The sequence below is a fragment of the Archocentrus centrarchus genome, chromosome 6 (assembly GCF_007364275.1).
Source record: "Archocentrus centrarchus isolate MPI-CPG fArcCen1 chromosome 6, fArcCen1, whole genome shotgun sequence".
Lineage (NCBI taxonomy): Eukaryota > Metazoa > Chordata > Actinopteri > Cichliformes > Cichlidae > Archocentrus > Archocentrus centrarchus.
The window spans coordinates 15392837-15417656 of record NC_044351.1 but is presented as its reverse complement, the minus strand read 5'-3'; the positions used below and the strand labels follow the sequence as shown (position 1 = coordinate 15417656).

Sequence of the window (24820 nt, the reverse complement as noted above, 5' to 3'; positions counted from 1 at the left end):
CAGGGTTTACCCCACCATTTGCCCTTTGACAGCTGGGATAGCCTGGAGACGACAGAGAAAATGGATGGATTGCTTAGATATACTGCCAGCTGGGGGCAGGCTACAGCCTCAGTGTGGGACTCCAGCTGGACAAGCAGTCAAGTAAATGCTTGGATGTTTCAACATCTTTACTGTTACTTTACCAACTGTACATTCTTATATCAATCTGGTCTGCCCTATTGAATTCATCATGTTTAATATCTGCTTCCTTCAGCACTTTATAACCTATGGTCAGTGTTGCTGCTGTCTTGGTTTGATGACGCTCCAGTTCAGTTTAGGCCCTCTCTGGGCTTCAGTCATACCTTTATCCATGTACTCTTGGACTCCCTAATCAAGCGATTCTTTAAGAACGTATCAATAAACTCAAGCCTTACAGTTTTCTCTCATGTCAGTTTTAATTTCTGGGAGCAAGGCAGAACAGGGAACAAGGCAGTAGAAAATCCACAGTAAGAGAAATTTCACTATGTAGAGACCAATTTGAAATGATGGGGAAGCAAAGGGTTGGGGGGGGGTGGACAAACATTTGAAAGCACTTCATTCAAGGTCATGGTTGATTTTCATTAGAAAAGTAAATATTTTTATTTTAGTACAGACAGATGACTAATTTTTTTTTACAGGAAAATAGAAGCCAAACTCTTCCTCAACATGGGCACAGTGCTGAGGTTCTTATTGCTGCGGGAAACACATTAATGTAGTGTGAGAAGTCTGGACCATCACGTGTTAGTTCTTTAAAGAAAAAACATGAATGAAATTTCTTTATTTTCAGTCAGCTTGCTGTACAGAATTCAAGCAAAACTAAAGATACTTAGCATTTACTAACAAAGTCAAAATGCCGTAGTGAGTTATGAGACACTGTACATGTGTTTAATTAAATATGTAACATAGAACGTGAGCTTTTCCAGCCATCACAGCTATTCTGTCTGAAGCCATGAATAAACAGACTCCCAACAAACAAACACTATTCTGATTGTGCTGCAAATGTATAAGGCCAGAAGTGTAAGGAAAAGATAAAACAGTAACAATGTAAAACTCACTTTTTAAACCGGGTTTACAACACAATTTACAATGAAAATATGATACAAAAAAAAAAAATCAACTCACAGCACAGCTGTTGGCCTAGCGGCTCTAGCGCCACTCTATCCAGAAACTGAATGATAAACTAGGTTTATGTATGAACAATGTGAACAAAGAGGAAAAAAAACACAAGTCAATAATCGCTGTTGCATACAAACCCCAGCTATATTGAAGAGTAACAAGATGTAGTAGGCCTTCAATAGCAATTACTGGTATCTTACTCAGTTGTACTCACATTTAGTGAGTTTTTGAACGTCCTTCAATTAGCAAAACATTAGTTCGTCCAGCTGACTTTTTTTTTTTTTTTTTTTTAAAGGTCACACTGTAAACATCTCACTTAAAGGCTTTGTTAAGAACGAGTTTGAAGTCATTGTTAAAATCCCATTTTTCTCAAAGCCGCTGTCCACTGCTGCATCTGTAAAAAGAAAACACATTATTATCTTTACAGGTTGACGCAAACAATGTGAGAACTGTGCATCTTTTTGGGGACTTCTGTCCTGTAAACCTCAACATTTCTAAGGTCACTTCAAGCATCTTAATGAATATTGCAGATATTTATAAAATCTTCCAAAGTACAACTTCAAAACAAGCACATGATGTAACAGGACTCAGTGAACGTCACAGTTGATATGGATATTAGTACATCAGTATCTTACCGGTTATAAAAACAGGGTAACGAGATGATATTTTCTGGACCTGCAGGCGCATCAAACATGTGAGATAGTCAGGCTGATCTTTTGACATCTGGTCACATTCATGGTAAGGCAAGACCTCCAGGAGTCCAGCGTCCTGGCCCCAGTATAGAAAGTGCTTCTTTTCCTTTGCCTCTGCACTCAGCCTGGATTTGAGAAGAGTAAACTTGATGTTCAGAAAGTTCAGATTCCAAAATAAAGACAGATTGTTGCAAATACTTAAAATAAATAAACACAAAATAAATAAATGATAATTGCAAGAACCAGCAAGATTAGAAAATTATGCCTGATGAATTCTGGTCCCTGTTTTCATTGCATTAAAAAATTAGTTAAAAAGCCAAGATTTCCCTGTACACTTAGCCAAAACATTATGATCACCCCAACAAAATGTGGTGTTGGTCCTAGAAGGGAAAAGTGTGGTAAGAAAAGACAATCAACGGGGATGACTGAGACATTAAAAGGATTGTCATGAAAAGTAAATTCAAGAACTTGGGAGAGCTTCACGAGGACTGAGGCTGGTGTCAGTGTATCAAGAGCCACCACATACAGATGTATTCAGGAAAAGAGATACAACTATCACATGTCTAATATCAATACACTCAGAACCCAGAGACGATGTCTGAAGTGTCTCACTAGGGCTAAAGATGCCCTCCCTGCCCTCCCTCCAGGAACTGTTCAATGCCCGCTGCCAGAGGAGGGCACAGAACATCCTCCAGGACCCCTCACACCCTGGACACTCCTTGTTTCAGCTACTGCCATCAGGCAGACGTTTCAGGACAATGAAGGCCAGAACAAACAGACTGAGGAACAGCTTTTATGCCAGGGCTATCATTGAACTGAACTCTGTGTGGTTTGGACAGTGATGTGGGGTGGTAGTGCTGACTGTGTGCGTGCGTTGGTGTGTGTATTGGGGCTAGATTCATCTTAATTTACTATTGTGCACTGTATTTTAGTAATCATTTTTATCACTCATATTTTTATTATTTTATTATTTATTGTCTGAGGCACCTAGAAAGGAATGCATTTTAAATTTCGTTGTGCAACTTCTGTGTACAATGACAATAAAGATTCTGATTCTGATTCTGATTCTGAAGAACTGGATGGTCCTCTTTTCAGAAGAGAGTAAACATGAAATTCAATATGAAATCGAGGTCCTACAGTTTGGAGGAAGAGTGAAGAGGCACAGAATCCAGGGTGATTGAAGTCCAGCGGGAAGGTTCTGCAGTTTTTGATGATCTGGGGTGCCATGTCATTTGCTAGTTCATGGTTGTTGGTCAGCTGTGTTTTATCAAGTCCAAAGTCAATGCAGCCATCTAACCAGGAGATTTCAGAGTATCTCCTTTTCCAGTGGGACTTAGCTCTTGCTGACGGTGCCAGAACTACCACCATTTATTACTGTGCTTGATTGGCCTGTCAAATCACCTGACCAGAACCCCATCTATGGGAACCCCATCTATGGGGTTCTGGTCAAGGAGATGAGAAATACCGGACCCAAAATTACTGATGAACTCAAGGCCACTGTGAAAGCAACCTGGGCTTCAACAACACCTCTACAGTGCCACAAGCATGACCGTCTCCACGCTACGGCCTATTAACTGAATACTGGTAACGGAGCTCCAACCAAGTGTATAAATGACCATCTCTACTTTTGAGAAGAAGACATTTCTGCATTATAAATCCTTTTTTCATTGAGCGCAGGAAATAATTTTAGATATTAGATTTCTGATTTTCATGGCCTATAAGCTATCATCATCAAAACTGAAACAGGCAAATGTAATACAGTACATGTAATGAAAGTCTACATTCTTAATTACAAGAAAATTATACTTTGTGATATTTTAATTTTTTAAGATGCACTACTATAGGTACTTGTACCCCATGAGATTATTATTATTGCATTTTAGTTTTTTGGAAGAATTCATTAAAAAAAAAATTAATAAAAAGAGAGAAAGAAAGAAATTCATGGTGTGCAGCTGGGATCTACTGAACAAGGAAGTTTTGTTTTTGTAGTTCAGTTTTTCTGGGTTGGTCCCTACCTTGCATTTTCCTTTATCCGACGACTGTCTCTGTAGTGCAGCATCCACTTCCACTTTCCCATTTTGCTGAGTTCTAGCAAGATTTCAGACACCTTCTTCATCTTGCCTACAAATTTATACAAAGTTTAAACAATTAGTTGAAGAGGGATAACAAACACATTAAGGTAGTGCTCAATTAAAAGTGCACATACAAAGGCTGAGGACATCCAGTGTTGATCTGTTGAACATTATAAAACCACCCTGTGTGAACAGTTCCTGATGCGTGAGATTCACAACATCATCTGGTTCATCAATTCCAGCAAACTGCACACTCGGTGACTTCTTCAGCTCAAGCAAATGTGGGACCTGAAAAGCAGAAAGCTGAATCTTTAAAATCGCAATTATTAATTCTCAAAGTACTGTTGTGATCTTTTACACAAGCAGATCCATTACCTTACAAATATGCTCAGCAATGTCTTCATTCCTGATGATGATGATTGAAGATGAAGAACTATCCTCACCAAGAAAGAAATCAGATGGCTGTATAGCAGTGTGGCCCTCTGCCTCTAACTGTGCCTATGGAAATTGAACAAGAAACTATTTAGTCCTTAAAATGTATTACTCCGTGAGGTGTTAGACTAAATGTACTTTTCTTGACTTGCTATATAATCATATATACAAGGGTTATTAAAAAAGCTGATATCCTTACATTAAACAAGACAATTAATGTTAAGTTGTATGCCTCTAATGTATGACTAGTTGTGAGTCTTGGTTTACACCATTTTTAGAAACCAGCACATATGTACAGGGGGAAATAATTATTTCATCCCCTGCTGAATTTGTAAGCTTGCTCACTTACAAATAAATAGTCCCTATTTTTTTATGGTAGTTTAATTTTAATGGAGAGAGATGGAATATCAATCAGAAATCCAGAAAAAAAAACACATTACAAAAAAGTTATAAATTGATTTGCATTTCATTGAGTGAAACAGGTATTTGAAATGGAAGGAGCACTACACTGTAGTAACACAAGACTTCAATACAGCTGAGATTCTCATTGAACATGGCAGCTGGAATGAGATGCAAGACCAAGAAGCTTGGTGGGAAGGTGACAACTGTTGGTGCAAGTATTCGGAAATGGAAGAAATCTTAAAATCGGTCTGGTGCTCCATACAAGATGCCGTCTAATAGGTTGAGGATGATCATGAGAAAGATGGTGTATCAGCCCAAACTACAAGGGAAGAGCTTGTTAATTATCTGAAGGCAGTTGGGACCATAGTCACCAAGAACACCATTGGTAAAACACTACGCCATAATGGACTGAAATCTTGCAGCGCCTTCAAGGTCCCCCCGCTCAACAGGGCACATGTACAGGCCTGTCTTAAGTTATGCCTTAATGGTTCAGAGAAGGCTTGAGAAAGTGCTGTGGTCAGATGAAACCAAAATCAAGATCTTTGGCATCAACTCAATGCTTCATGTTTGGAGGTAGAGAAATGCTGAGTATAACCCAAAGAACCCCATCCCCACAGTCAGGCACAGAGGTGGAAACATTATGCTTTGTATAAGCACTTTGAGTGCTCAGTCAGAGTAGAAAAGTGCTATATAAGAACTAGTCCATTTACCATTTGGGGCTATTTTTCTGCTAAGGGTACAGGACTATTTCACTGCATTGAAGGGCCAATGGATGAGGTCATGCACCATAAAATTGTGGATGAGAACTTCCTTTCCTCAGCCAGAACACTGAAGATGGGTCATGTCTGTGTCTTCCTGCATGACAATAACCCAAGACATATGGCCAAGGCAACAAAGGAGTAGCTAAAGAAGAAACATATTAAGGTCACAGAAGCCTCTTTCCCATCAACAGGGTTCTGGAGCCGGTGCCTTTATTTAAACCATTGGGCGGGTTTTCCACTGCAGAAAAATGGGTTCAACTCCAGCCCCCGCAAAACTAGCTGGTCTCGAACCAAGAGCGCGTGATGAAACCGGCAGAAGGGTGTGACTCTGCCATCTCAACATCAAGTGTTCTACCATATTACATGTGTATTACATGAGAAAAGTGAAGGGATTTTCACGGCTGTGAATTAGGTTGGGCTCTAAGGCTGAACTTGCTGCTGTGTATCAGTTCATATCACAGATAAAAGGACACAAAGTGCGTACTTGTCGTCTTGCTCTAATCGCTGTCTGTGTTTACCTCTGTGCTGCACACAGATGCTGCAATAGTTTGGTTTGGACCGTAAAACGTATTTGCAACACAAGAAAGGGGAGCGTGCTCTCCCACGTTTGTGTGCTTCGGCTTCCGTGTTCAGACGAGGACCCGCCCTCACTCATACGTAAAGGAGCGGTTCACAGAAATGCGGTGGGAAAGCGGGCCCGTTCTTAAGCGTTTCGCCGGTTCATTGGAACCAGCACCAGCACTGGCACGAGCACCGGCTCCTCGGTGGTGGGAAAGTAGCAGGAGTGGTCTCCAGACCTCAGTCTCAGGGTTCTAGCCAGTGGTTGATTGCCTAGTGCTGCGCCAGGCTGAGGTATTGTCATGCATGTTGCACAGGAAGGGGCCATCCCTAAACTGTTCCCATAAAGTTGGGAGCATAAAATTGTCCAAAATGTCTTGGTATGCTGAAGCATCAAAAGTTCCATTAAGGGAACTAAGGAGCCGAGCCCAACTCCTGAAACACCACCCGACACCATAATCCCCCTCCACCAAACTTTACACTTGGTACAACGCAGTCAGACAAGTACCGTTCTACTGGCAACCACCAAACCCAGACTCATCCATCAGATTGCCAGATGGAGAAGTGTGCTTTGTCACTCCAGAGAACAGGTCTCCACTGTACTAGAGTCCAGTGGCGCCTTGCTTTACACCACTGCATCTGATGCTTTGGACTGCATTTGGTGATATAAGGCTTGGGGAACACCTCACTGAACTTTTGGTTGTTAGCAGACTGCTAAGGGCTCCCAAAGTCTGAATGGAAGACACTGACTTATTGGTACACTCGCTAACTAACTGCGGCACAGTAGTGAAAATTGAAAAAGTGTGACACAAACAGGAAATGGAGACCATTCACCTTAAAGTAAAAGTTGTGCCTTACTGCTGAAACCAACACATTTCAAAAAGCCCAACTTTTACTTTCAAGGTAAACGGTCTCCATTTCCAGTTTGCGTCATACTCTTCAGTTTCATAACCACAGCGAGTGGGTGGCAAGTGTTTGCAAATAATTCAGCATCTTCCATACAAACTACAAGCGACACTGGCAATCTGCTAGTGAACAAATCAGTTGTGAGAGGTTTTCGGTTCAGCACTGCATATCTACTTACAACAATTTCACCTAGGGACAGCAAGGAACCTCTCACCAACCAGTTGGAGAATACACATTTTTCCCTAAAGACCCATGGTTACCATAAGGTCACTGACAAGCTAGTAGACCTCTTGTAGGTCTCTAGCTCTGTGTGACTGAGGCCTTAGCGGGTTCTACAATGTATTTTACCCTAAGGGTAAAATACATTGTACAACCCGCTCTAAATCATTAGAGATGTAGAACCCACTCTAAATCATTTGTAGTACTAATAAAATGTAATTAGAGAAAAAAAAAAAAGAATCTTCTCTAAGAAAGGCCTTCTTATTGTTGCAGGACCGGGTCAAAATGACCCCCCCTGCTGGTTCTTAAATAGTTTGGACTGGTGGTGGTCCTAGTGATACATGTTGGTAATCAGTATGTTCAGTATGTTCAGTCAAAAAACATTCTGTAATATACTGAACATATAGATACTGTGAAAGTAGGTTGAGAAGTCTACCTGAACATCTGTACTGACAATTATCTTCAATCTCTACTTTGGACCAATCAGCAACTTTGTTCTAGCACCTTTTGTGCACGTGTGTCCTTGGTATCATTTTGTTCAGAAATGTAGGTTTATAAACAATACATGGCTGAGAACACTATTGGGAAAAAAAAAATTGGCTTACCTTGGTTTGCTCAAAGAAGACATCATCTGACGTTGCCAATATGTAGAACCTATACTTTGTTCTACAGGACTTCTTCACAACTGAATTGAGATTAGTCCGAAAGGTTTTATCCATTTCCTTCTTCATTTGATCACAGAAGTCATAATGGTTACCAGGTTCAGTCTTTGTGTAATTCTTTCGGAAATGTTTGGCTCTAGAGGAGACGTTTTTGAAAGCACAAACATGATGCATTTTTGCCTCATACAGTCTGGCACATTCTGCAGTCACATCAGAAACCCAGTCATGTTCCACACTGTTATCTTTGCCCTGAGATTGTTCTCCAGGACGCAACATATCTTCTTCAGTTTTTTCTGTCGAGTCATTCCTGTCGGACAGGTCCACCTTGATTTTTTGTCCAATAAGAGAGGCGCCTAACTGGTCCAGTGAATCCTCTTGCTCATCTAGATTAGAGAAGTTGATAGTCATAGGACTGCTGCAAGACGGCCTTATATTGTCATGAATGTCCTCTTGGTGGATGGACCACCTCTCACTCTTTTTCAAAACTTGTTTCATTTGTTCTGAGAAAATGAGGCATTCTTGTTCAACTGATGCCTGAGTGAGATCATCCTGTAGGCACCGCTGAGAAACTTGCTCCAGAAAAGAGTAGGATCTCTTGTGGCTGTTGTTATAGACTGTGCATACAAGTGAGCTTTGAGGTCCCAAGATCATACTTTCATCTATGCTGTCATCTCTCTGACTCATAAATGAAGCTGATGCACTGGAGGAGTCTTTGAGATCCATCTCAATACTCTTTTTAACAGTCTGCTCATCTTTCTCAACTGAACCATTTACCAAGATACACTGAACTCCATCAACAAGTTTGGAGGAACTTTCTGCAGATTCAGAAGATTGCACAGATGGTGATGATGATGGGATTGTGTTGAATTTTGAAATATCCTTTCTCTGGCACTGATATGACAAATCTAGAAGGCCAAATTTAGATTCAACTGAATTTGATTTACTATTATCAACATCTGGATGCCAGGTATTTTTGAAGGAAAGTTGACAGGCCTCTTGGTTATCATCAAGTCTTTCAGAATGTCTTCTTGATTTTTCTTTTGTCCTCTTCTCTGAGAGAATGGATTTTGGCACGCTATATGCCAGTCTAGGGGTTTTAGGTGGTTTGCTTTTGAGAGGCTTTTTAGTGTGTACATCTATAGAAAAGAAATCTGCTTGACTTTCATCATTCTTTGATGGTTTAACAGCCATGACAGGGCGATGACTAAATGGACGGGGTTCATGATTTATACTGGACTGCAATGTTGATTTAGGTCTCTCTGGGTCTAAACTTGGTTTAATCACTTGCAACAACTCAGTAGAGGAAGGACTGTAGGAATGGCTATCCTGCCCTACAGAGTTTTCTTGTATATTGACTCTTTCAAAATAGTTTAGAGGAGCTGAGTCAGTTTTCTTTAGATGCAACTTGACACCAAGCACTTCCTCCAATTTATTTTTAAAAGGTGATACAAGAAGGTGCTCTGATGAGTCTTTGCGTAGATCTTGTGAGACAGAAGCTGGCACAGCAGCTGGCTTATTATTACCTATTTTCTTGTCCTTAAAGGATAAGGAACTGGGGATACATTTGCTACTAGGGTTAGGAGACTGATCAACAGAGTCTTTCATCTTAGGTGTTTGGATCTGACAGGATTTGTCAGTGTAGTCTGATATGGAGAGGAACTTGTCTATACTTTGTAAAACTCTTAGAGTCCTCACTTCAAGATCAGGATGAAAAACCTGGTGAGGGCTAGAATCAGTGTTAAAAATAGAAGTGTGACAGATTTTTTGCTCACAAGGTAGCTCACCATTTACAGGTGCTGAGACTGTGCTAAGGCTTTTATGATTAAGGTTTTTGGCAGTTTCAGTTCCACTAAATGCAGAGGTGCTACTGCTAGGACTAGACCTAGGTAGACACCCATGTGGTTTTTCATCTATAGTTGGAGTAGGGCATCTGTTGTCTGACTCACTTCCCAAGTCTACTGGCCGGTACCTTTCATTTACATCAAGTAATATTTTGCAAGGTTTTGCTTGTTTACTACATTCCTGAGATGTACTATGCACCTCATTGGGCAGGGCAGATTTTGGGTCACTAGAGTCACTGATGAATGGAATTTCTTCCTGACTTTGTACCACTTCTTCACCCCCATCATGTGGGAGTGAACCATGTGGCTGTACTGTATCCTCTCCTGAGGATTTAATTCCAATAAGGGGAATTTCAACACCAGTGCAACCTTTGTCCAATCCCTCCTTTATTTTTTCTGCTCTGAGAACTGTTTCTTTAGTAAAATGCACTTTTACCTCAAATATTTTTGGAACCTCAGACTGAAGTGAATGTGGCTGGTGTTGAAACTGTTCATCAGTTGCACTGTAATCCTTTACCTGTGCTGTATCCTCTCCTGAGCTATCTATTCCAATAAGAGGAATTTCAACCCCAGTGCAACATTTGTCCAATCCCTCATTTGTGTCATCTGTTCTGAGATCAGTTTCCTTAGTAGATGTCACTTGTGCCTCAAATATTTTAGGAAACTCACACTGAGGTGAATGACTCTGGTGTTGAAATGTTTTTTTGTGAGTTGCGTTGTCATCCTTTGCCTGCACTGTATCCTCTCCTGAGCCATCTATTCCAACAAAAGGAATTTCAACCCCAGTGCAATTTTTGTCCAATGCTTTATTTGTGTCTTCTGTTCTGAGATCAGTTTCCTTAGTAGATGTCATTTGTGCTTCAAATATTTTAGGAAACTCATGCTGAGGTGAATGACTCTGGTGTTGAAATGTTTTTTTGTGAGTTGCGTTGTCATCCTTTGCCTGTACTGTATCCTCTCCTGAGCCATCTATTCCAACAAAAGGAATTTCAACCCCAGTGCAACATTTGTCCAGTCCCTCATTTGTTTTGTCTATTCTAACATCTGTTTTTTCCGTAAATGCCAATTGTGCCTCACACATTTTTGGAACATTACACTGAGGTGAATGAGGCTGATGTTGGAATTGTTCATCAGCTGCGTTGTTATCCTTTATCTGTACTGTATCCTCTCCTGGGCTATCTATTCCAGTAAAAGGACTTTCAACCCCAGTGCAATTTTTGTCCAATGCTTTATTTGTGTCTTCTGTTCTGAGATCAGTTTCCTTAGTAGATGTCATTTGTGCTTCAAATATTTTAGGAAACTCATGCTGAGGTGAATGACTCTGGTGTTGAAATGTTTTTTTGTGAGTTGCGTTGTCATCCTTTGCCTGTACTTGATCCTCTCCTGAGCCATCTATTCCAACAAAAGGAATTTCAACCCCAGTGCAACATTTGTCCAGTCCCTCATTTGTTTTGTCTATTCTGACATCTGTTTTTTCCGTAAATGCCAATTGTGCCTCACGCATTTTTGGAACCTTACACTGAGGTGAATGAGGTTGATGTTGGAATTGTTTGTCTGCTGCATTGTTATCCTTTACCTGTACTGTATCCTCTCCTGGGCTATCTATTCCAACAAAAGAAATTTCAACCCCAGTGCAACTTTTGTCCATTCCCTCATTTGTTTTGTCTATTCTAACATCTGTTTTTCCCATAAATCCCAAGTGTGCCTCAGATATTTTTGGAACCTTACACCTAAGTGAATGAGGCTGGTGCTGGAATTGTTTGTCAGCTGCATTGTCATCCTTTGCCCGTATTGTATTCTCTCCTGAGGATTTAATTCCAATAAAAGGAATTTCAACTCCAGTGCAATTTTTGTCCAATGCCCCATTTGTTTCATCTGTTCTGAGATCAGTTTCTTTAGTAAATGAGACTTGTGCCTCACATGCTTTTAGAAGCTCACACTGAGGGGAATCAGGCTGGTGTTGAAATTGCTCTTTGTCATGCTTTAACACTTCCTCTGCTGACTTATTGTCTTGATCTTCATGATCACTTTGAGCAGTACTGAAGTCTGACCTTTCTTTGTTTTGGCTCTTCATTTCAACATTGTCTTTTGTCTGAGGTGTAGACAGAGGAAATACTGCCGTTTTAAGTGCCTCGTTTCTAGCCTTTTTTGAAATGTCAGCTGCAGATTCAGTATTCACAGATTTAATTCCAAATGGAGTATGAGAAACCTTTTCTGAAACAGAATAGTCGTGTACCAATGCATCTGAACGTAGCATGTTAGCATCAGGTAAGTCATGGCAGGCATCTTTGGTGTTGTTTGTTAATGATGGTTGCTCATTCATTTGTGCTTGATGATTACTCTGTGTAATGAAGTTCTGGTTTACCAAGTCTGGGCCATTACACTTTTCAGGTAGTGGCTGATGAGCCAAATCTTTGTCAGCTTTTAAAGCAGAAATGCAGTCATCTTTCTCGTCAAGTGGGTCATCTTTCATCACTTCCCCTTTGTATTTTGGACCACGGACCAGAACTCCTTTAAAACTTTTGTGTTGTTCTTGTGAGACTGCTTTATGTTCCTCCCTTGATAAGAGCTTCTCACTTTCTAAACAATTTCCATTGCATAAGATATCTGATCCTTTTGCAGAATCATCAGCTGCACGAGCCACTTTCTGAGATGGATCTGCATTACCTTTTTGGCATGGGTCTTCTTTCCTTTCACAGATTGCCAAATTTTTTGATTTATTTTTTTCATGCTCATCTGTCTGAACCACATCTTCTGCTTCTATATTCTTTTCATGTTTCACAAATTTGAATGAATCCATTACATCTTGTTTCACCAAACTCCTCTCTTTAGGTCCTGAATTTTCAGTGCCCTCTTTCTTATTTGTCTTCTCTTCATTGCATCCATGTAACACCTGGCCAATTCCTAATGCTGCCAAAGGAGCATCGGGCTTGATGGATGCACAGTCTGTTACCTTCTGAAGAGGAATGACTTTCTCATCATCTTCAAAAGATGGTATATCAGTGCTCTGCAGGCAGAGTGTTTTTCTGGGAGTACTAGTCTTCTCACCTTCATGGGGTTTTTTGACATTTATCATGTCAGTGAGATTCACTTTGGAATTAACCATCTTTCCAGAATGCTGAAAAAGACCAAATAAACAGTAATATTATACACTGCAATATATTAATTGATAATTTAAGACTCTTGATTGCATTGCATTTCATGCCTAAAACTTTAGAAATACAGGAGATATAGATAGGCTCTAAAAAAAAAAAATTGTTCCAATGTAAGAGCTGAACTGTCCCTGTTTAGTATCATCCAGAGTGCCAAGCCAAGCCAACTTTATTTATATAGCACTTTAAAAACAGCAAGAGCTGACCAAAGTGCTTAACATTAAAACACAATAAAATATACAAAAAATAGAAACAAACATAATTAAAATTGATAAATAAAACAAATGAGTAAAAGTCAATAAAAGTCAACTCTCAAGCAGTTGCCAATAAAAAAAAAGGTGGGTTTTAAGAAGTGACTTAAAAAGTGCCGAACTTTGTGAATATAAAAAATATTCAGAAGTTTCCCCAAGAAAATGAACACAACTACTGGCCAAATAGCACTTCAGGATCTATTCATTTGGCTGTGACAGAAGATGGGAGCAACGATGTGAGAAGATGTAAATGTAGTACTGCACTGAACTCTGAATTATGCAACCCAAGTAATGATAGTGTCCTGACAGGTTGGTATCCAAACAGGACAGCTGGCACTAAAATTTCTGAGGTGTTGCTGAGACTGGAAAACCCTTCCATTTAAAAAAAATAAAAATAAAAAAATTTCATGATTTGCATATTGTATGTTTAAATTAAGTAACATTAGAACCAAACCTGAAATGTACTTGCCTCATAAAGCTGTCTCGGTAACTTTACAGAGTTCAGTGTTTCACTGGGTTCTTTCTGTTCACTTGAATCAAAGGTCCCCTTTTTGTTGACTTGTGGTGGTGAAGTCAGAGACTCTGAACAGGCACTGGAATTTCTCAGTGACAAATCCAAGACCACAGAATCCTGGTCCTCATCTTTTTTGCTGAGGTCCAAAGCTGTTGAATTCAAAGGGTCTGAAGTATCTGTTAAACTTGGGACAGAAGCAAGCGCAGTGGCCAAATGATCATACCTAGCTGGAGTGGATACCATTTCCACAGAATCACTCTCTTCTAAGCTGAGGTATGAAAAATTTGGCTCAACATGAAAGAACCGGGGCGTTGACCGGCTGTAAAACAAGCCTATCCACATGTGGACGATTAGCCGCACCTCTTCATTAGTGTCTTGAATGGAGAAATCCCACGGCCTGTTGAAGATGCCAAATGCACAAAGGTTAATGACATCTGAGGTAAATGTCAACAGTAACAAAACATACATAAGTATATATTATAATTGTGCAGCATGTTTAATTTCATGATGAGATTATATATTATTGTACAAATAAACAACTATACATACCCATGCAAAGCTCTGATGATAGTTTTGTCCTTAGAATCACTTGTAAACTTGCTGTCTAGATTAAAGTCATAGTTTTCTTGCCAGTGTCTTGTCACTTTTATAGATCCTTCCTTGTTAACAAATGTACGAGAGTATCGGAACTTTTGCTTGCGCACCATGCGCTTTTTCAGATATTCTGGTGTCTTATTGTGCTCACTTCTGTCCTCTTGATCAACAGTAGGCTGTAGTGTTTTAATTCCAGACATTGGCTGGTCATGGTGCAGCAGTCCAGGAGAATCGCTTACAGGGGATGTACCTGGCAAACCCAATAGTAGAGAGGAAGACGGGGGCAATGAGTAAGCATGTTCTTTAGATACCAAACCAACCAATTCACATATAAGGTGGCTTGGTGCAGGAGACTCATGAGGCTCAGCGGCTCTAGGAGCAGGCTGTCTAAGCAGAGCATGGAGAACTGATTCTTGTTCAGCACTGGTAAGTTCTTTTTTAAGGTCAGACTTCTTCAAACTTGTCTCAGGTTTTCTCTCAAATGATGGTTTTGGTTGTGGAGGGACCTGGTCATTATTGGCACTGAGTGCCAAGTCAGCAAGCAAGTTCAAAGCATCTGCAGATGAGTAAGCACTGTTCACTGTTTTTTCAGTCTTCCTGACAGAATTATCACTAGTACTGTCTTTGTATTTGAGTTTTTCACTGGCAAAACAAGCTGGAGTTTGAAAATGCAACCACCCTGTGAAGACAAAACAGAGAAGAAACAAGAGAAACAGCATGAAAATAAAATGTAGCACATTGAAAGCACTTGAAATACAACCAGTGTATCACTATTAAGAATTTGTCACCAACATGTTAATTATGCCACTGTTTTCAGCAAAGGTGTTGGTTTAATTACCCAATAATGTCAATCTTCTGCAGATTGATAGGACTAGCAACAACAGAGCACAAGCAAGAAGGAGCAAAAGCAAACTAGCTGTTTTCACACAAGTCCTTTATCAAATATAGCACACAGGAGAAGAAATTTGGATCAGCTGCATTCTCACTTCTGTGGTTTATACAAGGAAGTGCCTACCTACAATGTGCAGGAAATAAGACACAGGGTAACGGCTTGCTAGCTCTGTATCTACTAGAATGTTACCGGTGTTACTCTCACACTGGTACCCTCAGACATCATAGGAATTTCATATGAGGCACTCAGCAGGTTAAAGACTGTTAAATTTCCCAGCACTTTTCATCAGGCATTTGTGTTCTCACATGCACTTCAATTGGGTAATGTTGACAAAAGTTCAAGGTGGGAGTGCATGTGTGAAAACAGCTCATGAGATAGCAAAGGTTTGCAAAGTGCAGAAGTAGCATGCAGAGGACAGCTACAGGAGTGATAGTTAAGAAAGGGGTTAGTTCAAATGTCCTGCACCTGACTGAAGAGACAAGAGTACATCAGACAAAACACAAGCATTCCAAATTTTATAATTATAAAACATGACTCACATTTCTTTTTGATGCATTCTGCTGAGATGCTTTGATGCTTCTTGAGTGTTTTTATCCTCCCACGTCTTGTAAAAATTGATGGAGGCCTATGTATGATTTGAGATTGCTTGTCTGAAATCATTTGTTCCTGCGTCTTTGTTGGGTCCATCTTTTGCGGAGTATCCCGATCCTCTGTTTTCGTCACCTTCTCTGGTATCACTTTAGGGGTCAGGCCAAGGGCAAATGCAAACCGAAGATCAACTGGCAGCATCTTTGGAACTTCCTTGACAGCAGCATCGGTGCTCAAGGTATTTGTATCAGACTTCAAGACTTCAGTCTCAGAGTCCACTTCTTTGTTCTTCTTGAGACAAGGCTCAGTGTCTTGAAGAGTATTTGGAGTTGTGTTCCCTGTCACAAGATCTACTTTTCTCTTTCCTTTTAAAAGTACTGATTTTAGTTTCCTCAACAAAAATTCACACTTAGTTGGACTCTTTTCAGGGGAAAGGTTATCAGAGTGTTTTTCCTGAAATGCTTGTGAGGGAAGAGTGTCTGTGTGCTCATTCTTTGAGGAATTACTCTCTGGATTCAAAGGCAATAAACTATTGACAATATCCAGCTGCTTTGAAATGTTCTGCTCTGGATTAACATCACCAGCAGTGATGTTCTGAAGATCATTCCCACCATCCACGCTCTCTGCAGCCTCCATTTCTTCCACTGCTGTCTCTGGAGCAGTGCAAGACTCTGGATCCAATTTGACTGTATCATCAGCATCCACTGGGGCATCAAGCAAAGTTTTTTCAGGGGACTGCTCATTTTTTGTAGCCTGGAGCTTATCCTTCAAAAATGTAATCTGATCAGTAAAGTCCGTAGCGCCATGAGGAACCAAGATTCTTCCACATTCACTGATGATTGGTTTTAGATCCCAGCGCTCTGTTTTCCTTCTTAAAGGACAAACCTCAAGCTCCACTAAAATTGTGCTTTCGACGTTCTGCAACCCAGGGTCTGTTTTTTTCTCCTCTGCTATAGGTAATGCAACAGTACCTGACCTTAGTTTTCTACTTTTTGTAGACAGTTTCCCACATTTGCGCTTACGCCTTTGTAATTTCCTCCAATTTGAAGGATTACGCAGCTGTGGGTGATCTGACAAGTCCTTGGTGTGTTCATCCTTCTGAATGTTTACACTGTCAACCTCCACTGGTGTTTTGACTGTTTGCAAGTTAGAAGGCTCAACAGAAGCTTTAGATACTTTATTCGATCCCTTGGAAAGCCTAGTGTGCATTTTGAGTTTTGTTCCTGTAAAACTGGTGACCTTGGGGATATCCAAAAGCTTTTTAGTATAGTCAGTCTCATCACAGAGAGAATTTACTTCTGCTGCCTGTAATTTTGCTCTTAGATTTAGAGTCTCATCACTGACGCTCTGTTCCGCAGAAGTGATGCTGACAATCAGCTCTGCAGGAAGGTCATCTGATGTAGGAGGGGTGACATTATTTACCCCCTCAGTTTTGTTCAGTTCACTGAGGTTACTGCATTTTTCATTGTCTTTGGTAAGATGTCCGGGTTGCAAATCATTTGTTACCACATTACGAGGCACAACTGTTAAGTCATCTTGTGCTCCAGGACTACTTCTACCATTCTCCACAGATGTCTCAACAGTTTCAGGAGAATTCAGGTCTGATAATGTGTCTTCCAACACTGTACTAACAGGATCTATCATCTCCTGAGGTGCCTCCTCAGGAGACGATATACAGATATAGACATCATCATCAAGATCTTCTCTCCTCCGTTCCTCTTGTCCAGCTGCCAGGATTTCTGAAGCTCTGGATACTGGCAGTTGGAAGGAGACTGGTCTGCTCAGGTATGACTTGAAGCTCTGCATTGCTCTATCAGACCATTCAGGGGATGAGTACAGGTGGGCATCCGGCACATCATACTGAAATGGAAACATGCTGACTTCCCGAGAAGGACTTGATGCCAGCCCAGGATTTATAAGTGCTGTGTAACTCTGCATATGCTGTGCCAACACTTCACACAGCTCTTCACTTGGGTCGATGGACGTTTTTTCAACTTCACCCTCTGCATAACTTAGTACAGGCAGAATCTGAAGGATTTCAGATGTCATTGAAGGCTTCTTCTGTCCAAATTTGGTGTCTATGAGAAATCAAGACAGAATATTTGTTTAGTGTCTGCTCTCGGAATTTCAAATGATGTAATAAATTTATATTTCATGTTTAACAAAATGTTACAATCACCTTTCATTACAACTCGAGAATCTGGAAACACAAACAAGCCTTGCAAGACTTCAGTTGCACAGGACCAAGCATCTAGGAAAACAAAAAGAAAAAAAAAAGATATGTGGATAATATGTAGCTGTCAATCTTAAAGACAAAATGTTATCATGCAACTGACAGTGTGCCGTTATCATTTTCATGTCTTACCATCATATGTGAGAAAATGGGAGGAGTGCAGCAGGATAAGAAATCCACCATCACTCAACAAAACAGCGAGAGCCTGTGCGCAAATGAGCAATGTTTTGATGTTAGATAAGCCACATGGAACCGCATACTGTCATGCAGTACAAGATGCCTAAAATAGTGTCCAGTTTTATATTGCACTGGAAATTTACAATGCTGAAACTATTCACAGATATACCATTAAGTCTATCAGGAATCAAATAGTTCATGACCAGGTTTTAGTTATTTCATAAAGAACTTGCCTTGTATTCTTTATTTTATATACTGATGTTTAACATTTCATGTAACAAATGACTAGGCCTCACAGTCTCTTTGAATTGATGGACAATAAACAGAAACTCACAAGATCCTTCTCTCTGATCTCCCACACAAGCTGAGCAAGTGAGTTGGTTTCTTCTGCCTCAGTCGAAACCAACTCACACAGACTGCAGTATAAGCCATCCAGAAAGGCTGAAGGACAGCAAAACAAAAAACAAAAAAAAACACATTAGTATGTTTATTTAACAATGACTTAATTTTTGTAAAGCTTAATTCCTTTTAAGAAAAGATTTCTCTCCATCTTGAATCTTGAAAGCACACCTTCACCAGCGAAGCAGGTTTCAAAAACAGCCTTTGGTAACAGCTGTCGCAAATCTAACATAGAAATCGCCCGGTCAACTTTCACCACTGGTGGGCTTCAACAGACACAAAGAGAAAGCACATAAAATAGTTTATTCAATCTAAATGATCTAAGCCAAATAAGAATACAATGCCGCTTTTCTAAGTGCACAATTAACTTACAGCTTTGCAGGTATTAAGGCCCCTGTTGTAGACCTCAGCCCAATATTGTATAACTGGCTGCCAATCTCAAGCTGACCTCTCCAAGGCAAGTAATGAAAAACTGAAATGATCCAATACAACAACCAAAAATGTTACACATGAAAAAGCCTATTTTTAATAATGATAACAAAAACAAAAAAATAAAAAAACAAAAACAAACAAACAAAAAATACACTGCTCAAAAAAATTTAAAGGAACACTTTTTAAATCAGAATATAGCATCAAGTCAGTTAAACGTCTGGGATACTGATCTAGTCAGTTAAGTAGCAGAGGGGGTTGTTAATCAGTGTTAGCTACTTTGGTGTTAATGAAATTAACAACAGGTGCACTAGAGAGGCAACAATGAGACAACCCCCAGAACAGGAATGGTTTTACAGGTGGAGGCCACTGACATTTTCCCCCATTCTCATCTTTTCTGACAGTTTTTTCACTAGTTTTGGATTTGGCTAGGGTCAGTGTCACTACTGGTAGCATGAAGTGATACCTGGACCCCACAGAGGTTTCAACTCCTCAAGGGTGGCACATCAAAACATGCCTTTGCCAGAAGGTTTGTTGTGTCTCCCAACACAGTCTCAAGAGCATGGAGGAGATTTCAGAAGACAGTTACTCTAGAAGAGCTGGACAGGGCCGCAGAACGTCCTTAACCCACTGGCAGGACCGGAGATTGCTCATTTGTTCAACGAGGAACAGCATGAGCACTGCCAGAGCCCTACAAAATGACATCCAGCAGGCCACCGGTCTGCATGTCTCTGACCAAATAATCAGAAACAAACTTCATGAGATTAACCTGAAGGCCCAACATGTGCTTAAATTGGTTTGGTAATTTATTTAGGGATTCAAGTGGGGTAAATGAATCATACAAACATGTAATGAAACACTACCATCATGTAGTCCTTGCACTTGAACACCTCTTTGAAACAGATTCCACAAAAACTGAACATAACCTTCACGAAAGCTGTATTTACTAAAGGAGAGTATAATTCCTTGAGAATATAATTTGAGTGTATAATCCCAATCCCTATCATTACTTACCTGCTTTTTTCTCGTCGCTGAAAAAAAATGAGAAAAAGAAAAAAATTAAATATGACTTTAATATTCCCATCTTGTATGAAATGGAATAGGATCAGGAACACACAAAGATTCAAAAAAGGCATGTGTAGCTGTAAGAATACAATACCATTTCTCCTGAGGTGGTGCTATTGTTGCTTTGGTATCCGTATATGAAAATGATAAAATAGCAAATGGACAGGCCGCACTGGGAGACCGGGCTGTAGCATTGCTTGCATCATCTAGCAGCTCATACATGTAACACTGCAAGACCAAACAGAATGGGCATTTGAACTGCCTGGTATGCTTTTATTTATTTTTTTCCCCCAAACATGCACTGAGTCATTAATGAAGGAAGTAACCAAGCATGGTTAAAAAAAAGAAATAAAAAGAAAAATGAAACACCACCACCAATACCACCTCATGTGAGCACTGCTACAGCACTAATAACAGGGGAGTTAAGGTAACATTTATTTATTAGGTTGGGACTTGATTAAAAAAATTAATCTAATTAATTAGGAGCTTTGTAATTAATTAATCGAAATTAATCGCATTTAAATATTTAACATGATAAATATTAATTTAAGTTTGGTTGATGAATGAATCAATATACCTAAGCTTAAACTTCAAAATTTTGTTTATTTTCCCACCAGTCTACTACACAGACCAAGGAAGGGTGGAAGTGCTCCTGTGATAAGCAAACACCTGAAATTAAAGTTAAGCATCATAACTGGATAGTTTTATTCAACATTAATGTCTCACTTAATAAAGTTGGAAATTAATCATTAGCTCAGCTGTATTCCTTGATGTTGAAATGTGTTATGCTTGTTTTAACAGCTTATTTTGAATTAAAGACTTAAAATCAAACCACTAAAAGGAGCAAAAGTTCGTTCTCCGTTTAACAGCTGCTTTTACACAGCTGTGCTTCGCACTCACGGGTGCTAGGCGACATGAGCTACGCAGAGGTGAGGGCAGGCGACGCTGATATGAAGGCTAGCCGCTCACTTCCGGCCTTTGCGGTCTTCGTGGGCTGCGAAGGACGTGGGCCGGGTCTTCGAACGATGCGGCCGCTGAATTTTTGACATCATGCGTCGATATAATCTGTATGCCTGGAACTCGTGCACTGAGAAACGTTCCGGTGCAAAGTGCGATTAAAATGCGTTAAAATTTTAAAATTCGTTAATTTCCCCGTAATTAATTAATCGAAATTAACGCATTAAAGTCCCACCCCTATTATTTATAGTATACCTCAGACAGATCCATCCATCCAAATCTTACCTGGGTTCTCTCAAAGGCAAGAAAGGAGCTGGTTTGTGCAGATACTGAAGGGAGCTGTTCAGACACATGGCAGTCAAACCCCACAGTGGGTGCTGTGAAATTCTGGGTATAGTTTTCTGAAACCTTTTTAACTTTACCCTGTTAATGGCAGAAAGAATAAGCCGTACATTTATAACAGCAGTAATAACACATTTTCTAGAAAAATCACACATCTCTTTGGTCAGTACCTTTGTCAGCCTGATGATGGCGATGTACCCAGATTTCCCATGATACCAGCGATTTAGATCCAAACAATCAGAGTACATTGATATGTAAACACCTTTAAATACACAGAAAATTCAAACTTAATGCGGGTCCAGGTAAAATTAAAACAGCGAAAGGTCAATTATTAGTAGCAGCCTGACACGCCCGCAGTAGCAGAACCACACCTAGGAAAATGACTGGCTCACAATTCCAAGAACACAACTCATGTTGCGTAATAACCGTACTGAATTACCTCAACCACTGCAGTAACATTTCAACAGGCCATAATGCTGACATTTATCAGCCCAGAATCAAAATTAAGATCTATATACAATAAACACTAAACACTTTAAATACAGAATCTAGTTAAAATTCACCAAAGTTTAAATAAGATGTGTTTTCCTGTTTATTACACAAGTAATAAAATGTTATTGTTTGCCAAACTAAGTCAGTTTTGAAAAACTCAAAGTATATAATAATATAATAACAGCTATAATAAAAAAAAGGAAAGAAGGCCAAACTCATAAATATGTTGGAAGGTAAGGCAAACAGCCAAAAACTAGTCTGACAGGTCTGGTGCGTCTTTTCTTTTTTTAGACTTTTTAAACCAGCAGTGTCAAGTAGCAAACGTAATGTGAAGAAGTACGGCATTTGTGAAGAGAAGGTTCATTAAAAAAAAAAAAAAAATGCTATTGCAAAACTGCAAAGCTGCACAGGAACCTTGGCTCAAAACGGGGACGGGACGTGAAGCAAAAACACTGCTCGAGCTGATAACGTGACACACTGGAGCTGTTGTTCTCATGCGCCACGCTGGTGCCATTTTGTCCTACAGAGCACTGCATAAAACTGACTCTGATCAAAGTTTACTCCTGATAACTTCTACGCTTTTATCACAGCCCACGCTGGGCCGTGGAGCTGCAGTGGCATTTTAAGCTGGAAGTTTTAAGGGCAGACAGAACAAAAGGGGGAATACAAGTCACTGTGCAAAACAGAAAGAAATGCCAGAGTCTCCCTCACACACTTCATATCCTGAACTGCTCATATAATATATAGTTTCTGTTTCACAAATTCTTTCACTTTCATTTGTATACATTCAGTGCTTTAACTTGCTTTCACTTTCAAAGGCAGAGCAGCACCGGACAATCAACATGGACTATTCTTTAGCTTGATCTTCACACATGAAGGACAACTTCTACATGGCCATAAAGGTAAAAACATGCTTTAAAATAAATATTTAGCGCATGCCTTTACAGCTAGGGAGTCTATCTAATGTTAGATTATAACAGTGTGCTTTTACACATGGATATCTGATGGTATTAGTGTCAGACTGAGAAAGGGAAGGGTATGGCGGGGGAGGGGGACAAAAAAAAATGTACCTTTAGAGGGATCTCCCAGAGTTGTACATGTGCTATTCCCAGCGAGCACACCAGTTTCTCCGAGTGCATTAGCCTTGGGGAAAAAAAGCACAAGGTCAGAGAATTCAGCCGAATGTGTGTGTTTTCTCAGCTGTGTCTGTGACCTCCAGTCTGTACCTTGTTGATATCGTCAAAGAGCAAAAAGCCATAGGACTCCTCTAGATCCTCCTCTGAGTACCCAGCTTCTCTCCTTTTTGCTCGAAAGGCATTGTACTGATACAAAACAGAAATTAAAAAAAAAAAGGAAATCAGACTGAAAGCTGTACTGCATGTAAGAGCAGTTCCTGTTTTAGGTGTTAGAGGTTTTTCTTATGAGCACAAAAGAAGGAAATCTTTAACATTATATTTATAAAAAGGGGAGAAAAACAAACAAACCACTGCATATGCACCAATTAGATGCCACATGGTGGCGTTTGAGCTTAAATGGTGGGGCTTAACAAGATTTGAGACTGACCTTTCTTTCCAGAGTTGGATTCTTTACCAAAACAGCAGACTTGTACCTGAAAAACTGCCTCGACTCATCATACAAGTATGCACTTTGAAGTGGAGCCAGGACACTATTTTTAAAGACGTCAGAAGAGTCGGGCACAGGTATCAAGCCACCTAAAAAGCGGACAGAAAATTCAAACATGAGCTCAAAAAAAATCCACTGGAAAATTACAGCCAAGTGAGTGTTGGATTTCAACCAGGAAAAAAAAAAAAAAACCTCTCCGAGCTATTTCTCAATCCTGGAACAGTTTGTTCTTATTTGATACCCTATCTACGCATTTCTTTTCAGTTTTACGAAACATTAGCAGATGTCTATTTCAAGTAAAGCGGGCGAAAACAACCTCCCACCATACGACTTTTTTTTTTCTTTATCTGGAAGTGAAAGTCGCATGAGTGGGAACGGGAAGGGAAGGGGGGAGCAATAAGGGCTCATCACCTTTACTCGAGGCACCACCATTCCCAATTTCCATTGCTTATGAAATCTGTCGGCCTCCCTTTGCCTTTCGCTGAAAACTGCTCTCTCTGGCTTCAAACATCACATTTCGATAATTAAATCCCATGTATCCCGTGTAAAAAAAAACTCTCAAAGTCGCCGGAGCTTTCGCCGCAGTTGCAACAGACATATTAACACGACAACCAGGAAGTTAGAAAAAAAGCCTTCAGTCCTCAACGCCGTAGAAACAAAAAATATCCACGTAGGTTCACTTTTATCGTTTCACAAACGACGTGTCCGTTTACTCGTGGAAGCCCCTCAGTCATCCACATGCTTCCTCGCATAGAGACTCGGTGATACTCGCGTCGGTTTCGAAAAGGAAACAGAAACCTATCGAGGCGAAGCGTCCATCTTGAAAGTCTACGCCAAACTGTGGTGGTGATGAGGCAGCTGCTGGAGCTGCGCTGAGGCTAGTTTGCGCCTGCGGCTCACTTCTCTCTCTGTGTGTGTGTGTGTGTGCATTTGTGTGTGTGTTTGTCTATTTATTTCTCTCCGCCTCGCGAAGAAATTATGATTTATAACAATAAACAAGCTAACGTTGTCAGATTATGTTTGCAGGCTAACTTGTTATCAACCGGTTTGGTGGGTTATAGGGGACATTTGAATACCACAGCGCAGGTTAGATCGACCATTGGCGCTGTTTGAGAAGCTGAGTTCAGTGCTAACACGTCTTCACGTTTCCCGTGAAATTCAGTTTCTCTGATTAAACCTCTTTATAACATTGTAATATTGTGTTATAGTTTTTATACTTATTTGTTTTTATGTAAGCACGAAGTACCGCAGCAATTTCCTAATGTTGTGAACCTGTTCACCCTTATGGCAATAAAACCTTCTGATTCTGATTTAGCACTACAAACTCATGCAATCCATGCAGAATTACAGTAGATGACACAGCTAACCACTGTAAATGGAAACCTTTACAGTGGTTAGCTGTATTCAGGGCTGGACTGGGACAAAAAATCGGC

At 40.1% G+C, this 24820-nt stretch overlaps 1 protein-coding gene across 3 annotated transcripts; it reads right to left on the bottom strand.

The window, feature by feature from the left end:
* Nucleotides 1-589: 589 nt before the first annotated feature.
* tasor2 (transcription activation suppressor family member 2) lies at nucleotides 590-24214 on the bottom strand. Of its 3 annotated transcripts, none has more exons than XM_030730530.1 (22): nucleotides 23799-24214; nucleotides 23328-23476; nucleotides 22991-23086; nucleotides 22835-22907; nucleotides 21443-21534; nucleotides 21216-21353; nucleotides 20068-20201; nucleotides 19923-19939; nucleotides 18852-18951; nucleotides 18651-18745; nucleotides 18415-18521; nucleotides 18036-18108; nucleotides 17850-17921; nucleotides 15622-17748; nucleotides 14146-14869; nucleotides 13552-13993; nucleotides 7782-12797; nucleotides 4274-4396; nucleotides 4033-4186; nucleotides 3842-3947; nucleotides 1770-1951; nucleotides 590-1528 (listed from the first exon to the last, which is right to left on the bottom strand). In XM_030730530.1, exons 1-22 carry the CDS (start codon nucleotides 23830-23832, stop codon nucleotides 1431-1433), a joined length of 10152 nt encoding a protein of 3383 aa, XP_030586390.1. In that variant the 5' UTR covers nucleotides 23833-24214; the 3' UTR covers nucleotides 590-1430. The 3 variants fall into 3 exon arrangements, with proteins under 3 accessions (XP_030586390.1, XP_030586391.1, XP_030586392.1); XM_030730531.1 differs by having other exon boundaries at nucleotides 14146-14440; XM_030730532.1 differs by lacking the exons at nucleotides 590-1528; nucleotides 1770-1951; nucleotides 3842-3947; ... (3 more) ...; nucleotides 13552-13993; nucleotides 14146-14869 and having other exon boundaries at nucleotides 17164-17314; nucleotides 17362-17748.
* Between the last annotated feature and the right edge of the window lie 606 nt (nucleotides 24215-24820).

Bases quoted from the DNA above. Each gene is read 5' to 3' on its own strand.
- tasor2 (XM_030730530.1), bottom strand. From the start codon at position 23,832: ATGGAAATTGGGAATGGTGGTGCCTCGAGTAAAG. The intron at 22,908-22,990 runs GTACAGACTGGA...TTTTTCCCCAAG, and splicing joins TCTTTGACGATATCAACAAG to GCTAATGCACTCGGAGAAAC. The intron at 3,948-4,032 runs GTATGTGCACTT...ATAAATTTGTAG, and splicing joins ACTGGATGTCCTCAGCCTTT to GCAAGATGAAGAAGGTGTCT.